This window comes from Gouania willdenowi, chromosome 13, assembly GCF_900634775.1.
Source record: "Gouania willdenowi chromosome 13, fGouWil2.1, whole genome shotgun sequence".
Lineage (NCBI taxonomy): Eukaryota > Metazoa > Chordata > Actinopteri > Blenniiformes > Gobiesocidae > Gouania > Gouania willdenowi.
Genome location: NC_041056.1, coordinates 10,934,371 through 10,961,359, shown reverse-complemented (window position 1 = coordinate 10,961,359; position 26,989 = coordinate 10,934,371). Strand labels below are relative to the sequence as shown.

The 26,989-nt window shown below is 38.7% G+C and overlaps 1 protein-coding gene across 1 annotated transcript in view; it reads left to right on the top strand.

Annotated features, from left to right (window-relative positions):
- The first annotated feature begins 932 nt into the window (after positions 1-932).
- The window catches only part of nxn (nucleoredoxin), a 63,874-nt gene continuing 37,817 nt past the window's right edge, over positions 933-26,989 (top strand). The window contains exon 1 of the mRNA XM_028465731.1: positions 933-1,391. Within this exon, the coding sequence (XP_028321532.1) occupies positions 1,083-1,391 (309 nt within the window). The 5' untranslated portion in view covers positions 933-1,082. The remainder of the gene's footprint in view (positions 1,392-26,989) is intronic.

Sequence of the window (26,989 nt, the reverse complement as noted above, 5' to 3'; positions counted from 1 at the left end):
CGTGTTGTCCCTTATAGGAGAAAAAGCCAAAAGAGGAACATATTGTGCAGCTGTTTGTTTGTTAATAAATGAACCGGTTTGTCATTTTTCACCAACAAATTTATCCCAGAATTGTCTTTTTGGTCGGACTAAATTCAAAGGCAGTGGCTATCAGTAAGGTTGCCCTGTCAGTATACCGACATTCTATCCGTACGCAGCGCCCCTATTTGGCCAGTTTAGGTCACGTGACTAAGACTAAACCTAACCCTAAAACTTGTTGCGATATTGGGTTATAACCTAAACCTAACCCTAAGACGCTACGTATTTGTACTTTGGTAACCGTACCAATAGCACCGGGGGTTGTCCGTACTGCAACCGTACAAATAGACACTTTCAAATTTTAATAAAAATGATCAAAATTTGTATTGTATATTGCTATTTTGAGGAGAAAAAAAACATTGAGGTATGAATTTTTGTCCATATCGCCCAACTTTACTACAGTATACTGTACTTGGTATTCAGATTAAAAGACTGTGCTGTGCAAACCTGTTGCAGAACACAAGGTGGCAGCAAATCTATAATAAGCAAACTGATGTTCTACCACAGTTGTACTAGAATATGCATGATGAAAAGTTTAAAGTTATTTAATAATAAATAAAAATTGTTGTTGTTTATTAGAAAGATATATAATGTAGATAAACGTCTCAATAATCTTTGGGTCAAACGTTGGTAGGGGTCAAAAGAACATGTGTTATATATTATGAAGATGTGAAACAAGGAAACTCGCATAAATGAAATACGTAACCACCAGTGAAACCTTTTATATTGTGATGTGAACGTGTTATGATTGCTCACAGGTGATTTTAATGTGCTGGTAAAATAAAGTGAGGGATTTCCTTGGTGTGGAGCGCAGCCGCGGTTGCAGTCACACAGCGTTGCATTCCTACACACACACACACACACACACACACACCGCAGAGCCTGGAGCTTCACCCACCGAACACACCCGGAACGGAGGCTGAAGGGAGGGAGAGCCGGCTGGAGGACGAGCCTCGGCGGAGGGACTAGCTGAGGGACTGAGTGAGTGACAGGACGCCGCCGTGATGTCGGAGTTCCTGGTGGCTCTGCTCGGGGAGCGGCTCGTCAACAGCGACAAAGCCGAGGTAGACGTGCAGTCTCTGGGCTCCAGGCTGTCCCTGGTCGGGCTCTTCTTCGGCTGCAGCCTGAACGCTCCGTGTAAGCAGTTCAACGGCAGCCTGTGCGAGTTCTACTGCAGGTTTAAAAAGAGCTCGGAGCACAAGGACAAATTGGAGATCGTCTTCATCTCTTCAGACCAGGACCAGAAACACTGGCAGGACTTTTTACAGGAGATGCCTTGGCCTGCGCTTCCTTTCAAAGACAGACACAAAAAGGTAAGAAGAGGTGATGATGGATCACTTTAGTTATAAATACATCTACTCCTTTCAAACTAATCTGCTTATTGTGTGTCAGAGCTTTTGATTCATAGCAAAGTGAAGGTAATGGTGTAATTATATCATTAGCTTCACTTTTGTTCACATATTTACATCTGGATTTTTACCTCACTTTAAAATTTTCTTTCTTTCTTTAATCTCTAAATGCAAAGTTAAACCACAGAACAGCCATATTTAGTTAAGTTTGTATAAGATTGTTGTGAAATATAACTTTAGATTTTATATATATATTTTATTAATTTGACCTTTAAACAAATATCTGGCCCCTTCTATGCTATATGTTAATGTTCAATAACTAATGGTAAACTATTTCTTTTTGTGTGTCCTGCTGGATTTTGTGCTTTGCTTAAATTAAAATATTGGGGTTTGGAATGCATTTATTTATGTACCTTTTTTTTTTTTTTCATGTCAATCAAAAAGGCTTACATGGAAAAAAAACATTCTGTCACTTATCAGTTGAAACATATCTAAATATTATAATATTCATCTTATCTAAGTGGCTCCCCTTGTAAATACACTTATCTGTCTTTATTTTGATAAATATTTGCATCTTGGACCACGAGAGTTGTCTCTTAATTTTTGTTGTACCTTGTGTATAATGACAATAAAAACATTCTATTCTATACAGTGAATAGTGTAGAGACCTACCTGTAAATCCTAAGTTTTCATTTATTTTTATTTTTTATTCGCAAATGATTTGTACCCCTTCATTTAAATGTCTAATTTTCAAATCAAAGGGATTTTCTCTGAATTATTAGTGTGTGTGTGTGTGTGTGTGTGTGATGTCAACAGGCCTGGCCAGAGTCTGAATGTAATGGCAGATGAGCCATGAACAAAGAGTGCACAAACACACAGCTGTGTTTGCATGGCACAGGTCAGGCGTGTCAGTGAAATACGATGATGTTTACTGATATATATATATATATATATATATATATATATATATATATATATATAAAAAAATGTTGCTCTCTGTGCAGTTTGAGGATAATAAGGATCTTTTTTTTGTTGTTGTTGTTTTTGTTTTTGTTTTTTAAAAGAGTGTTATTATGATGAAAGAGCAAAATAAACCAAGCAAATGTCTATTTTATCCTTGAACTTTGAATTAAAAAATACAGATCTTAGTTATTTATTCTAGCAAGATTGATATTTGTGAGTTTTGCAATGATTCAGCAAGAAAATCCCCATCAGGTCTTTGTCTAAATGTGAGGTTTGGCTGAAGCTTTGTCTTTAAAAATGTTTCAGATTCCAACAGTGATGATTTTTTTTATTATTGCATGTTATAATTGAGTACAGACGGAAAAAAGGAAAAAGAGGCTCTAATGACCAGGAGAAGAGTGGGTGGTAGTTTTATTGTCTGCAGCAGAGCAGAGCATCCACAGGAGGATGTAATTGCAGAACAGTTTTCTATGCAGGTTGCAAAGGCCTGCATTTTTAGTCCATTTGTGTAATGTCTCTCCCCCCCCCCCCCCCCCCCCCCCCCCCCCCCCCATCATTTAGCTCCCATTTAAATTCACACTGTTATTTACATCCTAATATATCATTACAAATGCCAGGAACCGTTGCATAGTCAATCTCACATTTAAGTCCATCATAGTTTCCACCCCTTTTTTTAATTTCAATATTTTTTTTTTTTTTTTTGCGTTAGGGTTGACCCTTGCCTTATTATTTATGCACATTTGTTGGCCAAAAATTTCCAGCTTTCCTATTTATTTGTTTCTAAATGTCTTTATAAAATGATATCTTGCATGTCAGTAGGAAAAAAAGTTGTCTGAGTTTAGGAACCAGACATTTTGAGACCCTCCGTTTCATTTTCTTCCTTTATTTTCTCCTCACGTTTTTGGAGCCAGAATAATTAGTAGACCAATTGCAAGATAAACATTAAATAATTAGCAAATGTTTTGATTATGGAATAAAACTGTCACTCACAGCGGTAATTAGCAGACCATTATTTGTGGGGTTTAATTATGTTAATGAAACAAAAGGTGGTCGGCTTGGCCACAAAAATGCAAAATCTTTCTTTTTCTTTTTTTTCTGTTCTTCCCCAAACATGTAATTGGGGTTGTCTAATATAGTGCTGTGTGTGGGGGGTTATACTTTGCAGCAGAGGGCGAGTGAACTTGGCTGCTGGTAAAGTCCCTCATTAAGCCGGTAACACAGGGAAGCTGCTCAGGATGTGATTGTGAACAACACAGTATTTGAAGAGACTCCATAATGTGTTACTGACAAACACACACACACCTCCATGGGTGGGTGATGTTGGCCCGTTGAGGCTCGGTTGATGTTTTTGGTCAGAAACTCAAGTGCCCTCTAAATCCCCCCCCCCCCCTCTCAGGTTCCTGAAGGATTGGTGAGAAAGCCATTCATCTTTAAGCGATGCAATTTTTTTCAGCAATTGTGTGTTTCAGGGGCTCTCTGGTTACCTCAGACTGTTCCTCTCTCCTCTCTTTAGCCCCGCCTCCCATGTCCTGTAATGATTGGGCCTTTTCCCCCTCTGCAGGCCGTCCTCCTTCCTTCCTCTCAGGGGTTGTCCAGACATTCCTATGGCAGGAAATGAAATGTTAATGATTTAATCTTGGATGGTTAAAGCTCACAATCAGGACCAGTAAACTAAGTTACTCACAGGGGTGGCGAGGTGCCCACCTTGTCCTAAGAAGTAGTAGCACTGCTACTACTTATTCCAAAATCAGATTTCAATTTAGTGCTACTGTAGCACTAAATTGAAATATGACTGTGGAGTAAGTGAAGGTACAGGATGCACATAATTTTTCTTGGACTTCTTTCTGGGGTTCTTACAATACAACACATTTTGATGCAATTTGTGGTATACTGTATGAGAAATGGGCTTTTGTGTGTGGGTAAGAAGATTATTTTTTTTTTTACTTCTTTGTGAGTTGAGCAACATATTTTTTAATTTTTAACCTGTTTTTCTACCTTTGATTTACAGGGTTTTTTTTGTTGCTTTTCAAAGACAACAGATTTTTTTTTTCCAATGTAATATTTTGCTTTAATTTGATATATTTACTCTTCTTTCAATCATGCTCCTGTTTGCACCTATAACAGCGTTCTCACCAGGAATTTATCATCTCCGTAAAATTTTGAAATCTATAACTGTCTGAGGGCCAAATTTTGTAAAGTAAAGCTAAAGTTGTTTTTTTTTTAAAGCCAAAAGTTATTTGTGATGATGGAGTTAGAGAGTTACTCATGCTTGGTATGGGTCCTCCACAATAAAAAAACTCAGAGACACTGTATAGACAATAAATTTTATTGAAAAGACTGATACAAAGTCGTGCTTTTCAAATTTAAAGGAGGTAATATACTGTATGGCACCCGCAGTAATATCAGGATTGTTATCGACACAGTGGTGATTATGAGTTACAAAGCGGAGGATGCACATAGGCAACATCAGGGGCAGCTAAGTAGTTGCAGGGGTCCTCAGGTGAAGACGGGAGCATCCGAGCAAATCGCCGGTATAAAATAGACGGTGCGGCTGACTTCTGAGTTTCTCGGGCATGCAGATTAAAATAAGAGTTAAAACAACCCATGCACACCTGGAAGTCCCTTTGTGTCCTAGTGTGCAACAATTATTACGACGGTACCTGAAAAAACTGCAGAAAATACCCCTATGTTCGTTAAAACACAGCATAGGGGGCGACATCACAACGTAGGGGGCCCCTACACTCAATAGCATTGGTGAGAACTCTGCTATAAGGTCACATTAGTGTTGACATGCAGATGAGACTTACCGTTATAAAGTTTCTGTTTGATCACCACAGCTCATCTTTTATTGATCAGGCACTTGTGGTTTCAAGTTTAAAAGTATTTAGTTGTTGATGAATTAAAGGTGCAGTCCGCGATTTTCAGATCCCTCGCTCCCCCTCCCTCCCCACTGCTTTCTTGCCCTGCCTCCAAACTTTCCAAAGTCCCTCCCTCAGAGGAGCTAACAAGCTAACATTAGCCAGACAGCAACATCATAGTAATATGACATGCTCTGTTAAAAACATGCTACTGCAGCGCTTCTCTCTCTCTATGTGCCACACCTCAGCAGCAGCAGGAACACAGTGTCACTTACAGCAGCCACACGGAGGCTGCTGCGCGCACATGAACAAACACATGCACTACAGAGTTCTAGTGTAACAATTACACATTAAATATAATGTAAATCAAGCAGCAGTCATTACCTTTCAAGCAGAAAAGTTGCTAATTCCATGTTCTACTCTTCCAGACCATACACTGTTAAAAAAAAGGCAGTGCTCTAGCGCTAGGAAAGGGGCGGGGCCTGTGAGCAACAGCCGTCAGACAGTCTATCAAACACAATCCTGGCTCTGATTGGTTCTTTTTGCTCGGTCACGGTGCATTCTGGCAATCTGCCAAATGCTGCAGGAACAGCAGGGGGGCTCAATGAGTTTGTTTTTTTCACACAAAGTACTAGTTTGATGTAAAGCTGTCCTTACATAGTGACAGCTTTAGCAAATATGACAAAAAGTCACTTTTATAAGAGTTGCAGCCTGCACTTTTAAAGATTTGATCGTCACAATTAAAAGAATGTAATATATGCATTCAGTAAAACTCCCCACTCATAGTTTGATATGAGGAATACATCTCATCCACCTGGTTAGGCAATTTGCCCTGTGGTGGCCCAGCAGAGACGGCACGCTTACTACAGTGGGCTTGCAGCCAAAGGCATGAGCTACAGAGGAGCTCCAGAGTGAGGCTATAGGACATCTCTCATCATTCTGTCACTGATCTGCTGAAACCTTCAGGGCACCAGGGCCGATAAATGGCTTTCTGCCGTCATTACTCTGTGACCACAAAGAGGGGCTTGAGATGAGTTCAGAGTTGTTTGATCAGCAGGTGGTGATCCTCTTTTTGTGATCTGTCTTTGGTTTTTGTGGCTCAGTGATGCAGATATTTCCTTTTCCGTTCACGCACTCGGTGACACATTTAAAGGCTTCTGTGATGTGGAGCAGCTGCAGCTGAACGCTTGAAAGTTAATTGTGGGATTCAGAGGAAATGCATCCAGTTGTTGGTTTGCACTTGAGATCCAGAAACAGAAGCTCCAGCCTTGGCTTTGAACTTGTATCAATGATCAGTAATGGTATGAGCCTGATTCTTTTTAAGTTGTACAAATCATCCAACAGTTACAGATTGGTCAGACGCAATGAAAGCAGTTTTAATTATTCTATATCTGAAGAAGTGGAGCTGTATAGAAGTGGTTAGCGTTGTGCCTGATTATGTTGTCAGCTTGTTACGCAGTCCGTCTAAATGGAGTTTGCGTATTTTCACTAAGTATCCATGTTTTTTCCTGCAATGTAAGCTAAGACAAGGGGAATTTATTTTTATAGCGCATATCCCACACTGGGCTCTTTTTAACGTGCTTTACATGATTGAAAGTGCAACATTTACTTTACTGGCAACTTTTCCAGGAAGTGCACTACTTGCCACTGTTAGAGCCTCCTATTTTCCGTGATTGTTCTGAAATGAAAAAATCAACCCGACCCGTTTTTATTTCTTCTCTCTTTTTATTTAAAATTGGGCCCCAACACAACACGGAGATGCTTCACATGCCTTTTATGAGTGAATATTGCACATTTTAGTGATAAACCGATACATCGGCAGACCGATATTATCGGCCGATTTTTGCGTTTTTTACATGTATCAACATCGGCTGGTGCAGGCTGCTGCGTTCGCTGATCCACATTATTTACAGAGGGCAGAAATATTTGTTACTTGTTGATGCTCTACGTTGTTAATTTCAATAAATGTTCTTTTTTAGAAAATTGAGACTCGTACCATTTGTTATCATCATTGTGTAGTTTTTTATGATGTAAATTGAAGGAGCAAAAGTAGTATCGGCTCCAAATATCGGCTCAAGAAAATCGGCAGTCTGTATTTGTCATTGGCTAAGGCTGATGGAAAAAAATCGGCATTGACCCGAAAAAAAATCCATATCGGTCGATCCCTAGTATTGACAATATTTTTTACTGGAAAACGGGTGACTGAATGACGACTAAATGTACAAACCTTGAGCTATGTATAACGGTTTATAACTAGTGATTGTTTTATGTGTTGTGATAATAAACCAGCAGTTCGAATAATTATGGCTGCATTCAAATCAGAAAAGACAGGTTTAGCTAATGATGTAATAGTTTAACTTGTGGTCATTTTACCTGGTGATACGTCACGGCAGACATATTTACAATAGTACGCCAGCGACCCCTCTGACCACTACCAACACTCACTCACACCAGTTTTAGAATCATATCACACATTTTCTTGACATTTTTCTCATTAAACAGGTGGCTCACTGGTAATCTAACGTGATTTTTAGCGTAACCCCCTCAGGTAATAATAAATTTAGGATGTTATACATCCTCACTGATGACAATAGTTGAGTCTGTGAAGCCTATTAAGCATGTTTGGTATGGCTAGTATGGTAATCTGAATAAGGAAAGATGATGAAATGGAAAAGTGTAATGTGAAGCAGATATGGTTAACGCCGAATGATATTTGGGAAAATATAAAACGTGAAATCGGAGGCCCTGGCCTACACACTCTGAGTTTAGGTAGAAAGGACTCTAGTGCTCGACAAACCTGAAGTGGGTAACAGCAGGGTGAGTGCATGGCTCATTTAATGGAGGAGAATGAGTATGGGCTAATCATAAATACTTCAAATCAGAATGCTTTGACTTTGTTTGCTTTTAAGGTTTTGTCTGGGATCTTTGACTCAGAGAAGCTTTGTCTTGGATGAATACATTACTGATTGGTTTGAGTAGTTGGTAAACAGCTTAATGGGATCTTAGATCTAAGAAAAATAAGGAAGCGTGCTGATGTCTATGTCGTTGTGTTTGACCCTTCACATATTAGAGGACTAATCAAACAGAGAAAGCACTATGATGTTAAACTAGTTGAGGACAGGAAATGATAAATTGTCGAAAGAAAATTATAGAGGAAAAATAGTAATGGCTGCATTTCAATGAGTGTATTTGTAGAGAATGTATTACAAATCTAAAATAAAACATTTTTCTGAGGAATTTTCAAAATGATGTTATTATACATTACAAAAAGGGAGAAAACACCAGTGTTGCCGTATCCTTACTTGCACTCAACAGTGAAGCCTGAAGTCTAACGTGAACACCCACCCCCATTTTCTGACCCTTTTTTGAATGGACTGCACACACTAGCATTCTGTCTAGACGCAAACTAATCCCTGGTAAATGTTGAAATGCTGGCCTAATTCACTGTTGAATTAGACCCCCCCCCCACAGGCCACTGTGTTTACCATGGTCAGAATGCTGTTTATGTTTCTGATCAGTTTGAGTATTCATCATCTCATTCTAGACTTGTATTTTACAACTGATTTACACAAAACCAGCAGCAACAATGTATACGCATTAAATCTATATCTATATTCCAGGTTCACAGTGTTTGACTTTGCTTTACACCAGATTGTCATTTTGACTATGTTTTACCTCGGCTCCTGCTTCACGTCTTTCATACATGTCTGGCTGCAGCGCTGCCCCTTTTTAATAAGACTCTATTGTCCTGCAGCTGTGAGGCCTTGTTGCGTTTGCGCTATGTTTGACAAGAGCTTATGTAAAGAATGTGTGCTGACACCTGCTCTGCTGAGGCAGTTCAGGGCCATAGGCCATCAAGTGTATATGTGTGTGTGTGTGTGTGTGTGTATTGGGTGTACTTGTCAATGCCAACTGCTCAATCTCACTCCACTGAGCTTGTGTTACCGCCTGCGCTCACTGTCCATTGTGGCCTCTCTGCAGGGCGATGTGTAATATTATGAAATGTGACAAAGTGATTTGATCGGAGGTAAAGCAGAGAGGCTGGAGTTACACTCACGAGGATTTTCGGGAACAGTCGCTCTTATGTGTCTTGTTAAATCCAATCCCTGGTGCAACGCGATCAGTTTTCTCTTCTTGTCATCTACCCCTTTAGCAAACAATGGCTGTAGAGCTGCAGCCTCCATCTTCACTCCACCAACTGCTGAAACCACACCCAGGGACTGTACGCTGCTCCCCAGCTGCATAGCTCCATGTGCTCTGTGTGCGTTTCCAGATGACGGTCTATGTCAGAGATGGACAACTTCTATGACTGTGGGGGCCACAAAAAATGTGATTGTCTGATCCGAGGGCCAAATTATCAACATTCATGTCAGCATTTAGAAATCTGAGCATTAAAACTTCTCTATGTTTTTCCTGCAGTTTTGTGCAATTTTCCATCATATTTGCCAGTTTGTTTTTTTTTTAATTCATTTTGTTTATTTTTGTTTTTGTTTTGCATTTTTGGAGTCATTCTGTGAGTTTTGTGAGTCATGTTTATTTATCTAGTCGTCTTGTGTTTTAATAATTTTGCATATTTTTGAAGTAATTTTGTCTGTTTTGTGTCACTTTGTGAATATTTTTGAAGTCATTTTGTGTTCAAGAAGTCATTGTGTATTTTTGGAGCTATTTTGTGAATTTTTCTGCAATTTTTGCATGTTTTTTGGAGTCATATTGTGTATATTTTGAGCGTTCACTGCAGTTGCCCATGTCTGGTCTGTGTAGTTGTGCTCCGTGATCGAAAGATTTAAACCTGAATGAATTTTGTATTCCATACGTAGCTACAGTATGCTCTGCTTGGTAACAGAAAAAAAGCTGCAACACATTTAGATTCAAATAAACAAATGATTTGGATTTAATCGTCCTTTGACGCATTCACTCGGTATTTTCTGCGTTATCATCTTGTCCTTTCTTCCTGTGGGCTGAAATCACTCATGGATGGGATGTTGCCTTCCCTGGACCCTCCCCCCAGTCAATCCTCGGCTCTGTAATTGCCCCCACGCTGCAGCTCGGCAGCTCTTTCCAACATAATAATGGCACAGGCGCCCCAGGGGCATCCTGCCATCTCGGCCTGTCTTTCCTTTACCTTTTGTTATCTCCCTCTTCGATTGCATGTTGAATGTTCTTTGGGATTCATTCCACACCCCCATCCCTCATCATCATCACCGCTGATCATATTCCGTAAGACTAATGGAAAACACACAAAGATGGATGCACACTTAGGACTGTCAACACTCACTGAAAAAGCTCAAACATTACTAGTGGTGAAATTGATTGGATGTAAATTAATTCAATGTTCTATGTGGACAGTGTTGCTTTTCTGTGTGGACACGAGCATCATACCCATCCATTTCACTCCATCCCTGTATGGGTTGTTATAAGTGTAAGTGCTCTTTGCAGGTTCTGTTCCCATCTGAAAAGAAGCTGGCTATACAAAGGGAGCCAGTGTCTTAATGTGGAGCGTGTCATGCCAGCACCAGCTCTCCTGTCTTGACTAATTTGGCTGTTGCGTCTGGCAAAGCGATTCGTGTCTGAAAACTGACAGGGAATTATACACTCAAAAAAGTGAGAGCCTGATACTCAGAGGCTCTCAGTATTTAAAAAAGAAAAGCAAAATCCAGTTAAATATCTGTTTTTGCTGAATCAGGAACATGCTAATGTACCTGGGGTTGCCAATTCCTGGTCATCTTGTAAAGTCATTTTAGTTCAGGGGCCAAGTTTGACATTAATGTGCCCTGGTTTGCACTTCCACCTATATATGATAAAGTATGTAAGTATATCAGTCCCTGCAGGATCTTCACTTAAATTTCCCTGATTTTGAGAATTTGGGGAAATTCTGTGGAAAAATTTGAGGAAAATTTGCCAGATTTTGGAAAAATATAGAGTTCTTTCAACAATTTGAGATTGAAAATGACTGCCGTCTTGTGATATAAGAAGTGGAAAACTGAGCTCTGCAAATATTAATTGAATCTTTGTATTTGCAGGGACTGACATATCTACAGCTGAATTAGTTGGTTATTTACAAAATGTTTCATCTTTTTTTCTATAATTTTTACTTTCTCGAGCGGCTTGAATTTGACGCTCTAAAGGGCCGGATTTGGCCCCCGGGCCTTGAGTTTTGCTGTATGATGTATAGATAACATGCAAACAAACTTCATGAGGTGAAACCAATGTCTAAATTCTTTCAACCGCTGCACATGCCTTAACTTGAAATGCAAAGCATTCACAATGAGATATATAATATTCTTGATATTTGCCAACATTCCAGCCTAACCTTTAATGAGTTTGAGTTCTAACCTGTGGGGCCATTGGCGTGTGTCATTGTTATTGCCTGTCACAAAAACAGAGGAGTTTTTTTTTTTGTTGCTATTTCTGTGCATTTATGTTGATGTATTGAGTTGAGAAGAGTTTAAAATCGTTTTTTTTTTTTATAGACGTTTGTGGTTTAGTTAAACTAAAATAATCTGCTGCGAGTTGGCTTTGCTCTATTTTGAGGATTGTCTGTTCTCATTCTGCCCAGAAAAACAAACCAATCCCTGTCTTGGATTTTTTTTTTTTTCATTTTAATGAAACCTGAAAAGTGCAACTGAACAGTGCTTTCAATGCTTCACGGCTCAACAGTTACATTTGGCAACAACCTGTCAGCTTCAGCAGTTCCTCAGCAACAGATGCATGATGTTCAGTGAACAAGAGTAAAATCCAGAAATAGCTTCATCACAGTTATTGTGACAGTGAAGCAGGACTCTGTTCACCAGGGAAGCAGAACATAACATCATGTAAAGACCAGAGTCGTGCGTAACTCCTCTTTTTCTTTGAATTTTAATGGGATGTTTCCATTTTTCTGCTTAATTTGCCTCGTAAAATATCACATTATTGTTTTATTTTAACTGACAAACCTGAAGTTTACAGTGAACTACTGTATTCATTTCGGGAGAAGGTTGCAGGTCTAGGCCAGGTTCAGACACCGTCTTTTAAAAATCTGCTTTACATATTATTCAATTGGTTCATTCAGTCAGTTGGAGCTTGCATGTGTGTTAAATTTGTAAAAAAAAAAAAAAAAAAAGAGAAGTATTCCGATGAGCCTTTTTCCCCCCACTCTACCAGACTCTAGATTTATGTTGCTAATTTGAATGCAGTACTTAGTAAGTTGGCATGAGTACATGTTGCAGTTAGTTCCTAATTTTTGTAAAAACCTGTCACTTGCCATTTAGCCATGCTGCTTCTGCTTCTCCAATACAAGGCATAAAATCCGCACGTTTGGATTATTTATTGTGTTTCTATTCTATAAACACATTCTGTTGAAAGGTTCAGTTAACTGGGCACCGCACATTCTTCATTGGATTTAACAACTCATATAATCTCAAATGAATGTGTTGATAATGTAGGAGGAAGATTGTATGTGAGTGTGTGTGCATGCACACTAAGCCACATTATCATTTACTTCATATTGATGAGCATTTGCTCAGGGTCACCAGTGGGCGAGCTAATCTGGAAAATGGAAAGTCTTGCTGCAGCGCTACTCATAAATTGACTCGTGCTCTTGCATTAACAGGTAATTATGCTAACAATAATATGCTCAGCTTGTCATTGCCAACACTATGTTAAAACCTGTTACCACAGTAACAATTATAGTGAATGCCACATATTTTGTAAAAATTCGATTCATTCTAAAGCCCCTGTGTTTTTAATTCTCAGTTGTTTGTACTAGGATAAGGGAGAACGTTATTTAAAGAACGTAAAAGCGTAAAATGTTTATTTTTGATGGTGGATTATCACTTTAAGTGTAAATTCTGATATAGTTTGGTCCATGGTTCCTACATTTCATCTTAAGTTCTTTAACACCGGTTCACGGATGGAGATAAAACGTTGTGCATGTAATTTGTGGTCACCCTGTTTCCAACTTTTGTGGAAAGTGCGCTCCACACGTTACCGCGCTAGATTAGGTAATAACACATTAGGGTTTCATGAGTGTGTTTGTTTTGAACTCAGCGAGTTGGTGTTGGAAATCTGAGGTTGAGTGATTTTTAGAACTGCAGCGGTTTGAAAATCATATGGTTATTAATTTATACAGTCAATATTTGAACTGCAACAGAAGGGTCGCCTCTAGTTCAAAAGTCTTAAATGTTGTGGTTACTTATTGTTACTTTCGAAAATGGTTTTTGAAAGTATATTGGTCGTCACGATTGTTTGTTAGTATGTGTGTCTGTTTGTGTACACGATATTGTTTTTGACGAATCCACTTAAATCTTTTCCTGTTAATTGGTTTTTGGGCACAGATGAGACCATTCCATTTTGGTGAAGGTAGATTCAAGATCAAGGTCACAAAAAAATATAAAAAATTGCAAAATACCGTATCTTTAGCATGGGGCAAAATTTCTAAAACTCATGTATACGTCAGATCGATTCGTTCAAGATTTTGCAGTATGATGTAAGGCTATGACGTACAACATCTGACCAAACAGGATCCGGATTCATTTACGACTTTCATAAATGTCTATACAGTTTAAAGAAGTTTTGATTTCATTCAAATCTAGTGGATTGATGTCGGTTGTGACCTCTATTAAAATGTTGAAACAGTTAAGAACGAAATTGGGCGTTTTCAAATGTCTGCACTGCACAAGCGCTTTCATTTTGGTCTTTTGTTGTTTAAGCCTTTTTTGCTAAAAGCTTTAAGGAAGTACTTCTTAATTATTATTTTTTTTGATAACTTCATGATCTGTGTTTTGTATAGAATACAGACATTAATTGAACAGCTAATTCTGGAAAGGAATCTTGATGATGGAAAAACACGTAGCCGAGCAAACATGTTATTATGTTCGTTAATGAGGTTATATTTTTTACTAGCGTTTGTTTGTAGAATTACGTTAAAACGACTTTACAGATTTTGACAAAACTTTGGAGGGGATCCAGATCAATACACTGATTCAGTTGAAGAAAATCTAAAAAAAAATCCTTATCGGTCATTGTTGGCGATTTAAGAAAAAAAATATATTTCATATCTGGGTTCCTAACCGACCTATAATAATTAAATTTGACTCAGTTATGCCAGGTTGGTTTCTTGATTACACAACCGTGTTTCATTTGGGTCAGATCCAGATTGTGCATTTTATCACGATAAAAAAAAAAAGGTGTGCTCATACATATGTGAATGATCATCGTACCATGATCAGGATCACTGATCCAGGTAACTGTGAACATCTGGCAAAGAGGACATTTGGCTCCTGGCGGAGGTTTGTGCTCCCCTCTTGTTGGAGGGCGTTATCCAGGTCAGACTCTTGGATTGAATCAGAGAACATAGAAAGTCCACGACAGATTTGTCTATTAAATTGCTTTTTCAGGGTTCACCTCCGTTTTTGTATATAAGCCATGCCACAGTTTAGTTTTAACAGACCTCTCACTAACAGACAATCATCTTCTCTCTACTTCATGTACACCATGTGGTCGCAGTGTAATGTGTTAATCAAAAAAGGCTCAGACCAATCATCAGACACTTTTGGTGGTGGAGCTGGTGGACCCCCTGCTGAGGCTGCGCAGTGGCTTAGCTGGCTTAGCTCTGCTTCTGCACCAGGGGCTAATCGCTGTTTTGATTAGTCTTTTTTCTCCTCCGATCTGTTCACACGCAGCATCAATCCCACGGCCATGTTGAATGAAAGGCTTTATCAGCTTAAGCCTGTTGTACGGAGCAAGGGGTCTCATCTTTTCAAGGAAAAAACAGAGTGGCTCTCGGACACGAGTGTCCAGGCAATTAGAGACACGGGGGCCTCAGAGGGAGATTACTGGCACACAGATTTGTCGGTTTTCTTTTTCATCCCTCTCATTGTACACTTACTGCTGAGACACTCTGTGGTTGGTTTCAATTCTCAAAAGGTTCAAGAATGAGATAACTGCAGTTATTACAGGGCTGTTATCAAAGGAAGAACCAATGAACATTGTATTAGGAGCTTTAAAGCTAATATTTAACCATTGTATTGACGGAAAGGAAAATAAGGCTTGTCATGGTGGGAATATGTTATTCAATCAAGGTTGTAGGGTCCAAGTATGGAATCAGAACAGTATCATAATGAATGAACTCTTGCAGGGTTTTTCACGAATGCACATGCTTTGTTTCGCAGTTGTATTTCAGATTCACAAATGCACACGATCTGTTGCAAATATATATTTTATGCAAACTTGTAATATAAATTCTGAAATGCACACGCTCTACTTCACAAATATTATTTTGAGGCACACTTGTAATATAAATCCACAGATAATGCAAATTGCTGAATGTGCATTTACACACTGCTTCTGCGTTGCGAAACCGCACTGACGTCGCGGTCAACGAACGTCACCATTGGCTGATAAAAGTGATTGGCTGATGAATCTGTCAATCAGGTGTGTTTGCTTTCAGCCAATCATATGGCTTCTTAAATTTTTTCCACACTCTGGGTTGGACATTTGGGTTCTTTCTGTGCGGAGTTTGCTGCGTGGGTTTTCCTCAGGGTATGCCGGCTTCCTCCCACAATCAAAAAACATGACCGTTGGGTAGATTGGAGTCTCTAAAGGAGTGAATGTGTGTTTAAGTGGTTGTCTGTCTGTGTGTTGTCCTGCGATGGACAGAGATAGGCACCAGCAGACCCCGAGATCCTGAAAAAAAACCCAGGAACAAGCGGGTCAGAAAATGGATGGATGGAAATAAACTTATAGAAAACATCCAGGGTCAAGTATGGAGATCTGCGCCAAGGTCACTCACTTATAGGCTAGAGGGTGTTAAACACAGGCAGTAGACCACGCTGAAAGTGTGTGGGTAAAGGCAGACCAACCCTCCACCACATGACCAGCCAGCTGCTCTCTAAAGCACTAGGTGTGCTCCTGATAATCAAAGTCAGCACATCAGACATTCACCATGCTTCGGTTTGTAAGATGACTTTCTCTTACTGTGGAAAGGTGGATGGTAGAATCATTAAAAGGTCAATAGTACACTTTTGTATGTACGTAATTCCCCAATGAATGTTAACCGTTTGTTAAGTGAAGCAGAAAAAACTGGTTTGTTGTTTGGAATGGTTGAGTTCCTGCCAAGACCTATAGGTATTCATCTTCTCCCTTTTTCATCCGTCTTATAATTACAGTGTACAGTAAGAGCCAGAGGAATGCATCGGCACTTAATGGAGAGAGTAATGCTAAATTGTGATTGTTGGAAAAGAAAGCACAAACGCTGACATTTCTAGAGTGAGAATGGCGCTCAACGAGAAAGATGACACCCCAAAGAGTGTCTCATTGTAGCTGGAATCATTCTGTTTCTTCACTTTATGGCTGAACTCCATGGAAAACAAAAACATCTCATCATTCTGTTGCTTCAGGTGTTCCCAGGCTGAGTTGAATAACACATGTAAATATGCTAAAAATATTAAGTTTAAAAGGTAAGGAACAGGCAGAAAGTTGTTCTATTAAAACCTCTCTCCGACCTTAAAGGTCCTTCTCGGTACTTAATCAAGTATTTATTTCTGGACTGACCACATCAAAGCTTGAGATGCTAATGGAGTGTGGGGAAATCTTCAAAACAGTGTTGTGGTAAGAGGAAACAATCTGGGCAGAGACTGGTCTTTGTATACTGTAATTACCCTCCTAATTGCCGGCATCAGAGAAAATTCGCAAACCATCAAGACTGTATTTGACATGTGCTAACAGGCTGTTATTCCTGTGATTTCCCTATTCTTTTGTCTTTCCTACAATGCAGAACTTGAGAGTTTGAAAGTTTGCTGAGGAGAATAATCTATAAATCAGTCATAATGAAGGCAACTGTGTATTAGAAAGAAAAGGTACTTCCAAGTCCTCTTGCCTTTTTATTAACGTCCTCCTTTTTCCATTTTCAGTGACAACTAGAATGATTTCATTAGATTAGATGTCATTTTTGTCCACTTTGTCCACACATTGGCCTAAATATAAGGTAATGACAGCAGTTTCTCAAGCCTAATTATTTTGAACAAGGTCTAAATGTAGTGGGAATCTGAGTTTGTATATTTTCATGATGCCTTCTGGAAATCTAGCGAGAGCCTTGTTACTAAAGTAGTATACAACATACTCTCCCAAGCCATGATTTTAGGGTGTGCCTTGTAAAGTGCGAACAAGCAGGTCTAGTTTTAGAACGAAAAAGAAAGATGATATAAGTTTCTTTTATTTGTTGCAGCATATATTAAAAGAAAATCCTGCACATCTTCACTGTTTGCAGATAATGTGTGAGCAGTAGTTGTCTGAAGCTGAAACTTGGGCTAAAATGTAAACAAACAATTGAAACTTCATTTAATCATGGATCCATCCAGCCTTTGCTTTAGTCGTTTAAGGAGGTGTGGTTGTTAGAATGTGGTTGGTAAACTATTCACATTTCATGAAACACTGATTAAAGAACTACTGTATTTGGAGCTGAACATGATAAATGGGGCTTAGATCTTCTGGTTTTTCTGTCATCTTCTTATCTGCTTGCTTTAGCTTTTTTTTTTTTTTTTTTCTTTAGTCCAAAATTTGAACCGATCATTTAGTTTGGCCCTAAAATACAAATCTGATGTATTTTAACAAAGGCTCCACTTCTCAGCATTTAGAAATTTCTTAGGCAACTTAAAAACTGGATATTTTTTGCACATCGTTATACACACCATGTAAATTGACTTCTGATTACCATGCTTTCGTGTTTGATTGATCACCACGTTGACTGCATTTTTTATTATACAGAAAGAACAGATGACACTTGTTTTGCTGCTCATGTTCACATACAGAAATGGCCTTCTTCGTGAATGATGGAAATCTGTTTAGTCACAGTTTGGTTATCGAGATGCCAGAAGGGAATATGTTTGTGGTTTCAGCTTTGCATCAGTGCGAGTGACAGCTTGTACAGTTTCTGTTGTTGCGTTAACAGATTTTAAAGGCGAGAAACAAGAGCAAGGGTTCAACCACAGTCCCGCCTGCTTTTGTGTTTGCCGGTGGTGAAGTGTGAGCAGCTGTGGGAGGATGCCAACATAAGGACTGAAATGATTACTGCTGAATGCTGTTGCAGTCAACACAGCATCTGCAGCTGTGTTCCTTTTGTTCCTGGAAGTAATTCAAAAGATATATATTTCTTCAAGATGTTTTTGCACAATAGGTAAAGCCCTTGGGCAGAATAGGATTCATAATTGGTGATTGTGAGCACTGATACATCATAAGAGAACGTTGGCTTTAGCATCTGAGGAAGAAACTTGGGACCTCTCTGAGTTTGTACAGTATGTTTGGAGTACTCGTCGAATTGGAACAGTTAATCAGGAATATATCCATGTGTGAAAAGCCACTTTTTTTTTGTTTAAATACTGCGAAGTTACTCCTGAAAATGGCACATTGTTTTTCAGTGTTTCTTTTCTTCTTCTTTTTTCAAATAGAGTATTTGTCGTTAAAAAATGAAAGGTTTTTTAAGTGGTTGTGTTTTGAAAGCATGATTGTTTGCTGCTCAAAATCTGACATCACATTCGAAACACTCCGCCTAAATCACTAAAAGAAAACATGTTTTTTGGTGTTCCAACCAAAATGTATGACAAGGTACAAGCTTGAATTTGCGATGAGATAAAAAACTGCAGTTATGAATGGTTAAATGAGCTTTTTAAAGTAAAAAAAAAGTAGAGATTAACATTGGTGGAAATAAGATATAATACCAAATTTCTCTTTTAAATGTGCTAGACGTTGAAAACTCTCTAAACACAAGCAAATATGTTGTTATTTACAGTATTATAAGATAACCCTCCTGTTTTGAAATTGGTGGTAAGGTTTGTCTTCCAGGCCCATTAATAATCATTGCATTTACAGACACGATTTGGTTTTGTCCTCACAGGAACATCCTCCAGCTGGTTCCTTTGTGAGCAGCACACGGTAATCACAGACCGCCAAATGCAGCCACAAAGAATAGAGAGGTTCCAACTGACAGTCGCTCTGGTCAGAATTATGTTTGGTTAAATACCGCCCTATACCCACAGTGTGTGTGTGATTTGTGTTTAGTGTTTCACAGTCAGAACTTAAGTACAGCAGGGGTGAGGAGAGTGCATCGTCATTAATGCTCATTAGTCCACCATTTTCTGTTATTCACTGTGGATGGAATAAGCTTTCAGTTCCTTTCTAGAATGTGCCCCCCCTCCCCCCCCCCCCCCCCCTCACTTTTTCAGGCTCTAACAAAAGCCCCCTCGTTGCTGGCCCCTCGTAATCCTCACTTCATAGAACCCAAACTCCCACTACCCACACCCCCCTCAACAAACTGTGAAACATGCTGCCTCTAGAGGCCTGGCATCCCGCTGTGATGTCAAGATCAGGTACTCGGCCTCAGAGCTGTAACTGAGTGTTTTGAATCATTTTAAATGTTTAGGGGTGCTTTAACCTTGTAGCACACAGGAGCGGACAACATTATGTTTGGTAAAGACGAACAGCCACATGTGGGGCTGTACTTGTCTATTAGTATTCCATTATTCTATGCATTACTCTAATCATTAAGGGCTCTATTCTCCCATCTGGATTTAAGCATTTTTTTGCACGCGTGCAGTTACGCGCAACGCACAAGTCCGTGTGGCTTCAAATGTAACTAAGTCCATATTTCTAGTGCAATATCATGTTTCACCTTATCGGGGCGCTGCACTTATTCCAGGGTTAAAAGCGCGTGAGAGGAACAGGACTTACGTACACCGGAGAATGCGCGTAAAGCCAGATTTGAATGGGAACAAAAAAAGGAGTTGAAAACATACATTTTTTAAAAACATAAAACTATATATTTTCCTGTGCAACATGCATTTCACAGCATGCCTGTCAAAATAAAAGTTTCTTTCAAAATAAAAGACAAGTCCAACACGAGAGACTTCAAGTATTTAGTTACTTTTGACCAGCTGTCCGCGACCCACCAGTTGAAAATCAATTTTACGTTTTCAAAATATTATTTTGAAAATAATGTACCGGTAGATATTTAAAATATTTTGTTTTTTTTTTTCAATTGCAGGGTTTTTGTATTATTAGATGGACGGTTGAAGGCAGCTCCCCTTTCACCCATGGCACTAGGAATCTATATTTTTATTTTGGTTGTTGGACTCATGCGTTCCTCAATGAGCTGAAATGTGTCCACTTACAATCCAACAATTTGGGGAATTAAATGCTGTTCAAATTTATAGTAAATAAATTAAAAATAAAGTACTTATTTCAATTTATAAGTAATATTTTTGCATCAATATCAAGGTTACAACTTCAGCTTGTAGAAAGGAACACAGTAATTAGTCCCAACAAACTAAATCCAATGACAGATATTATTACCAGAAATAATCAGGAGCTTCTACCTGCCTTTTAAAGGTTTTCCAAACCCGCGAGTGTTCAGGCTGAAATAAATGTTTTCACATAGTTTCACCTTCACACTTCACTGAGCCAGACTTCGACTTTCTTGTCTCATGTGTTTCTGTTGTTGTATTTATTGTCCCGTGGTAGCCAGGAAGCCGACCTTGTTGTACTTTATAATGCAGTATGAGATGCAGCATGGATTTCATGTATTGTACAAGAAATCTGAAATGGTTCTCCACTTGGCATCATAGGTTGGCACAGAAATCTGAGACGTGCAGGATGCTGGGGAAAGTAAAAGGCGGGATGAATTTATTTGTTTTTCTCGTCAACAAGTGTGGTCCATCATAACTCTTTTTTTGCTAAAATGTGAACAGGTCTCCAACTCTGCAAAGGCCCCGTTTCAAGCATTAGCAACATGTTTTTAGTTTGTTTTTTGTATCGTTAAAGCTCTACATTGGGATATTTGCGTTTCCTTCTGAACAGGGTAGGCACACTCACTTTTTACTATAACTACATGTTAGTTTGGACCTTCGTGCATCAAATTTACTTTCTGGAGAAAGAAAAGTGACATGTAATTATAGATCATGGCATGTTTGTTTGGGAATTGCGAATGCCACTGTTTCAGACTTTGACGCCTCGCTGATTGCAGATCCACGAATCAGCTGTAATGTCAAAAGTTGTTTCCTGTGATCTACGTTATTTCCCCCAGTGGCCATTTTATAATTTCCCACATTGTACTAAAGGCTCAGCAGGCTTTCATCCTTTGTAAGTCCACATTTACTGATTGGTGCCTTGTACCAAATCAGATGCTCCATTATCAAAGCCAAGTGATAATGACTAACTAAGTAGAATGTAGTTTCTGTTCAGAGGGAACAGACCTGTATGATTAGAATAAAAATGCAGCTTTACTGTAAAATATAAAGTATATCTAGTGATGTAAGGAGCCGGTGTTGGTAGTTAAGCTGCTGAAAAGATGACTCTACTGGAATATACAAACTCTTCTTAACATACTTACTAGGCATGATTACACAGCAGTTTTAGTGCTTTATTTTTTACAAGTCATCATTATCATTAGTAAAGCGCCCATTCATTGAGCTGCTCACTCAATTTACAACTCATGTATTCTGAAAGAACGGAAGATATTATTGCTCATTTAGTCAATTCAGTTTTTGATCATAAAAACGAATCTATTTATTTGCTGACTTGAGAAATATTGACATACCCGAGATCAGCCAATTCTCCTTTCCACTTACCCCAAAAACATTACAATTATCTCACTGCAGAGGAACTTGATGAGTAAATCAATGTAATACATGTGATGACGTGTTTTCAGAGCTGACTGTTGGGGGAATGGGGGTTGGTGATGATTATGATCCGGTTTTCGAGTCTGCATACGTTGACTTTTGATTTTCTGTTCACCTCAGATTCCCTCTTGAAATCAGTCTTTTAATACATTATCCACCTGTGCAATAATGTGTACTTTGCCATTTACCCTCTGCATACTGGAATAGGTTCAAACCCCCCGTTTACTTAAACCAAACAACACAGTAGAATTGATGCGAACACAAATGGAAAAGATGCTGCTTGGATAAGGCAAGACTAAAGCAAGAAGTTACCATTTGTATTTGTGTTTTATGTATAAATGATGTTGTTTTTACCTGCTCTACTACCACAACATCTTAATCTTCCCTGCTCATCATAACACTTTATAAACCGAGGACTGAGTCAAAAATTACATTTGCTGCACTTTTTTACCACTTTTGCATGGTTTGCATTTAAAGATATATGATATATTGACGCTGGATATTAAATTAAGGCTAGAAATGTCTATTGCTAAGGGATTGGCAATGGGCTCATAAGGACCAGATTGATCCTGTGGAGATAGAACTTGTACTTCAGATCTATCAAAAGAACAATGACAGCAAATACATAATGTTTAGTTCTAGTAATACGTATAAAAGTGATGGATTCTTTGACTAAGCAGTAACAGCTTTTGGATTTCTGAGTACCATTATAGAATTTGGAGCCAAATCAATGATGAATGCAGCATTGTGAGATGCTCCAGTTGTCTGCATATTTCACAGTCATTCCAAGTAGGTGGGATGTGTCTCTTTTTTACGTTTTGTTAGTATTCAGTATAAAGCTTTCTGAGGGATTGCAATTAATTAAGCAGGGAGGCACTTGTCAATATTGCTGAGATTAAAAACAATGGAGGTGTTATTCTCAGGTTTGTAATATGTCCTTAGCAAAATGAATAGCGAGAACATGATAATCAAAACTTAAAAGTCGTGTCTGTCCATGCTGCTCTGTTTACCGCTCACTTTGTTGGACCACCCTGTCGGGGCTGTTGGGCTAAACAGATGAACATTGTATTCCTTTGGGAAAAGAGATGGCCAAACAAAACTGCTTTTCAGATTCATTTTTCACCAGTGAGAAGAGAACTAATAATGAACAGCCCGAGTACACAGCGAAAACATTCATTCAATCTCGTGAAAAGAGATAATCGACAACACAGAAGGGGAAATAAAGGGACCTGCTGTTTGCGGGTTTATTCTTTATTCTTTTTTGTATACACATTTTACAGGTTTGCCATTTATTATTGATCTGTTAATCTTACAGTATCTTTAAATATCTATGTACTCTTGTCATTCACATAATGTCTTTTTCACTTAAAGGGTAAATTTCTTATACAATTTCAGCTGTTTATCACATTTGAGACCGATTGGTGCAGTTTATTATAAATGAAATTGTCTATTTGTATGGTGGCCGTACGGACAAACCCCGGTGCTATTGGTACGGTTACCGAAGTACAAGTGCGTAGCGTTTTAGGCTTAGGGTTAGGTTTAGATTATAACCCTATATCGCAACAATTTTTAGGGTTAGGGTTAGGTTTAGGGTAAGGTTTAGTCTTAGTCACACGACCTAAACTGGCCAATGACTGACCTATCACATGACCTAAACTAGCCAAATAGGGGCGCTGCGTACGGATAGAATGTCGGCATATTGATACGGCAACCGTACAGATAGCCACTGCCATTATAAATCTAACCCATACCAACAAAGCCCAGATTTGATGCTGATTGATTCTGGACATACCTGGTTAAAGTTTAGCACTTCTGTGTGTACGTAGGTCTAAAATAGGGCAGACGATACAAGCTTAGCAGTGTTTGTTGTTGATACTAAACAATCAATGGCATTAACCACACGATCTTTATCTTAAAGCGGAATTGTGAACTTCAAATGAAAACTATCAGAAGATAACTTGCATAAGTTCTTGTGAAGCAGCTACAGGTACTAAGTAACTACTCCTATTGAAGACATGGTCAGCATTTAGTCTAGAATCATTCAGTGTTTTCTGGAGTTACATGAGCGGTGGGTCATCCGATCAATGGATGTCATTTCTTGTGACAATTTGCGGAGTACATTTTCATGCGGTTTTTGTGTAGATGCAGCCTTCCAATCAGCCTTCCATCATAATACATAATATTCATGTAGAATGGTAAAGAATACAATGCTAAAACTAAAATGTGCTAATGGCTGAATTAGGGCTGGGCGATATGGCCTTTTATAAATACCGCGATATTTTTAGGCCATGTCACGATACACGATATATATCTCGATATTTTGCATTACCCTTGAATTAACACTTTGATGCACAAAATCACACCAGTATGATGATTCTATATGTCTACATTAAAACATTCTTGATCATACTGCATTAATATATGCCAATTTTAAACTTTCATGCAAAAAAGGGGATATCACAACTAAGTCAAAGTTGACATAACTGTATTTATTAAACAGTGAGTGGCTCAAACATAAAATTGTCAACAGAAAGTGCACGTTCTGTGCAAAATTGTCACAGAGACATTTCAAAACAAGACATTAGTGCAGGATGCAACTCACATGGCATTTCAAAACACAAAATTAAAGTGCACTTTTTGTACATAATGCCACTACAATATTTTAAAACAAATAGTGCCCTTTTGTGCATGTTGTCATTAAGATGACATTTCAAAACAACACTAAATTTAAGTGCACCGTTTGTGCAAAATGCAACTAAGATATTTAAAAAAAAAAAATAAAAAAAATAAATAAATAAAAAAATAAATAAAAAATAAAAAAAAAAAGTCCGCGAGTTTAACGGTATGGTCATTTTCAACACCGCACAGACTACAAGCTGCGATATATCGAGTATATTCGATATATCGCCCAGCACTAGGCTGAATTGAAATAGGCTGATATAAAATAGCAGGAAGCATTTTAGGATCGTAAAATGTCCGAGGAGTTGGAATGAAGTACAACGCTAAGGAGCATGCTCTGAGGTCCGCTTGTGGTGGAGCTGTCTGTCAGGGATTATAAATATTATTTAGGCTTGGCCATTTCTGACACATTCATTGGCCACTGCAGAGATCTTGACCAGTTGCTCTTTTGTCTCAACAAACTTGAGTTGGCACATAAACATAAAGTGAGCCCAGCATCCAGTAGACCCACTCCTGACCTGTTTATGCCTGAGAGATCTGAGTGCAGATATCGTAGAACCATGTCTTTTTCCGTTTTTTTAGAATTATACAACTTTTAGAGCTATCTGCAATTATTACGCTGTATGACTTTGTTCTTATTTAAATTGCATGTATTCATTCAGGTTTTCTCTGATGTCTGAGACACACTTATATTCTCCTGGGCAAACCCATAATTGGCACTTGAATTTAGCTGCTATGTACTTTAGGTCCTATGAAACCAATGCCAACATTCCATGTGGTGTCTTACAAGCGTGTACTGTGTGTTTGATGGACCACAGCTTCCTGGTTGGGATTTGACAGCATGTGGACTAAAACATGGTTTACTCAATGCTTCTTTAGATAAAATGTATTGGTGACAGAACAACTTTAGACAATTATTCAAGTCTGTTATGGTCATTGTAGTTAACCTGAAAATGAGTTACGCCACTCACAATCTCACATACTGACAGTGATAGGCAATACCTTTTTATCCTCACCAGTTAAAAGCTGCTTTAACTATTCACCCCCTGCCACTGTAACACTTCTGTCATGTTTTACCACACAGCGACACAATGTGCACTGGTCATCTGCGTGTACGGATGTCAGTTCCGCTTGTATCTGGCAGGATGTGTGTATGTTTTTGCAGGAAGCCAGTTGTCCGGTTCCTGTTCGTACGCATTACGGAGAGTGCCACTCACAGGCCAGAGAGAGCAGGCAGATATATGTAGGTTCACTCAATCCTGTTAATGTGGAACAGCATTTAATTGGATCAGCTTCACGGCTGCATCTGTGTCTGCACTGTAACAACACTGCGTGACACGGAACACAAGGTTTAGTCGCAGATTTCTCATTCTCTGAGAGTAAAAAGGGCAGATTGATGCAACGTCATAAGGATTAGGATTGAAAATAGATTGAAAAAGATTTTTTTTTTTGTTGCATTGTACTATATTAGTGTATAGTTGCAAAACTGTCCCTCAATCTGTGTCCAAGTTTATGAATACACACCCAAAAATTTACTGCTGATGTGTTCCTTTGCAAGCATTATTTTATCCACTTCACATGGAGCACAAGTCAGTAGAAATTAAAATAACTTTACTCTCTCAGCACATCACAAAACGCTATTGGGAATCAGCCACAAATATTAACAATGCCAGAGTTGAACCCAGAGCATATTCCATGCAGGAATGTTGAAGAGTCAATTGTTGTGGTTGATAGTGTTTTCGTCATTGTTTAGAAAATATTCATAAACAGGGTTGTCATAATTCTTGCATCTGTAATTTAAAACACAAAAACAAAATGCTGTTTTTGTTTATAATCCTCGAACTGGATCTGTTTGACAATTGTGGTTGCATGTTTTGCTACCCTTCTTGGTTTATACAGTACTTGGATATAATGTACTTATATATTGGTGGTGAGATGGCTGCTACAAGCGATGTATTTTGGTTTGTTATGCTTGCTAAAGTTTAGCTGGAAAGCAGAAATGTTCATGAGCCACAGTGATGTAAACAAGAGTAAACCTAAGGGGTTAGTTAAATATTCGTGTTTTATAAAAACAAACATGATTAAGATGTTTTCTCCATCGTACTTGGATATCTGACATCAACATGATGATTACATGTTCTTATAGATTCTAAACTGTTGAATGTTTTCTGTTGCACTTTTTGATCATGTGAAGCACATTAAGTTGCCTTGTGTATGAAATGCGCTATACAAGTACATTTGCTTTGCCTTGCCATGTGTTCAGTTTGAGTTCACTGTAGATTGTTGTTTTGCAGTCCTAATTTCATGCTGGTGCCACTTCTTTACTCCTCTGTGCTCATACTGGTGGCTTTGACTGTTCTTTATATTCAGGTCATTTCTGCATTTAACCCATTAATGAGTTGGGTGGGTCGGGCAC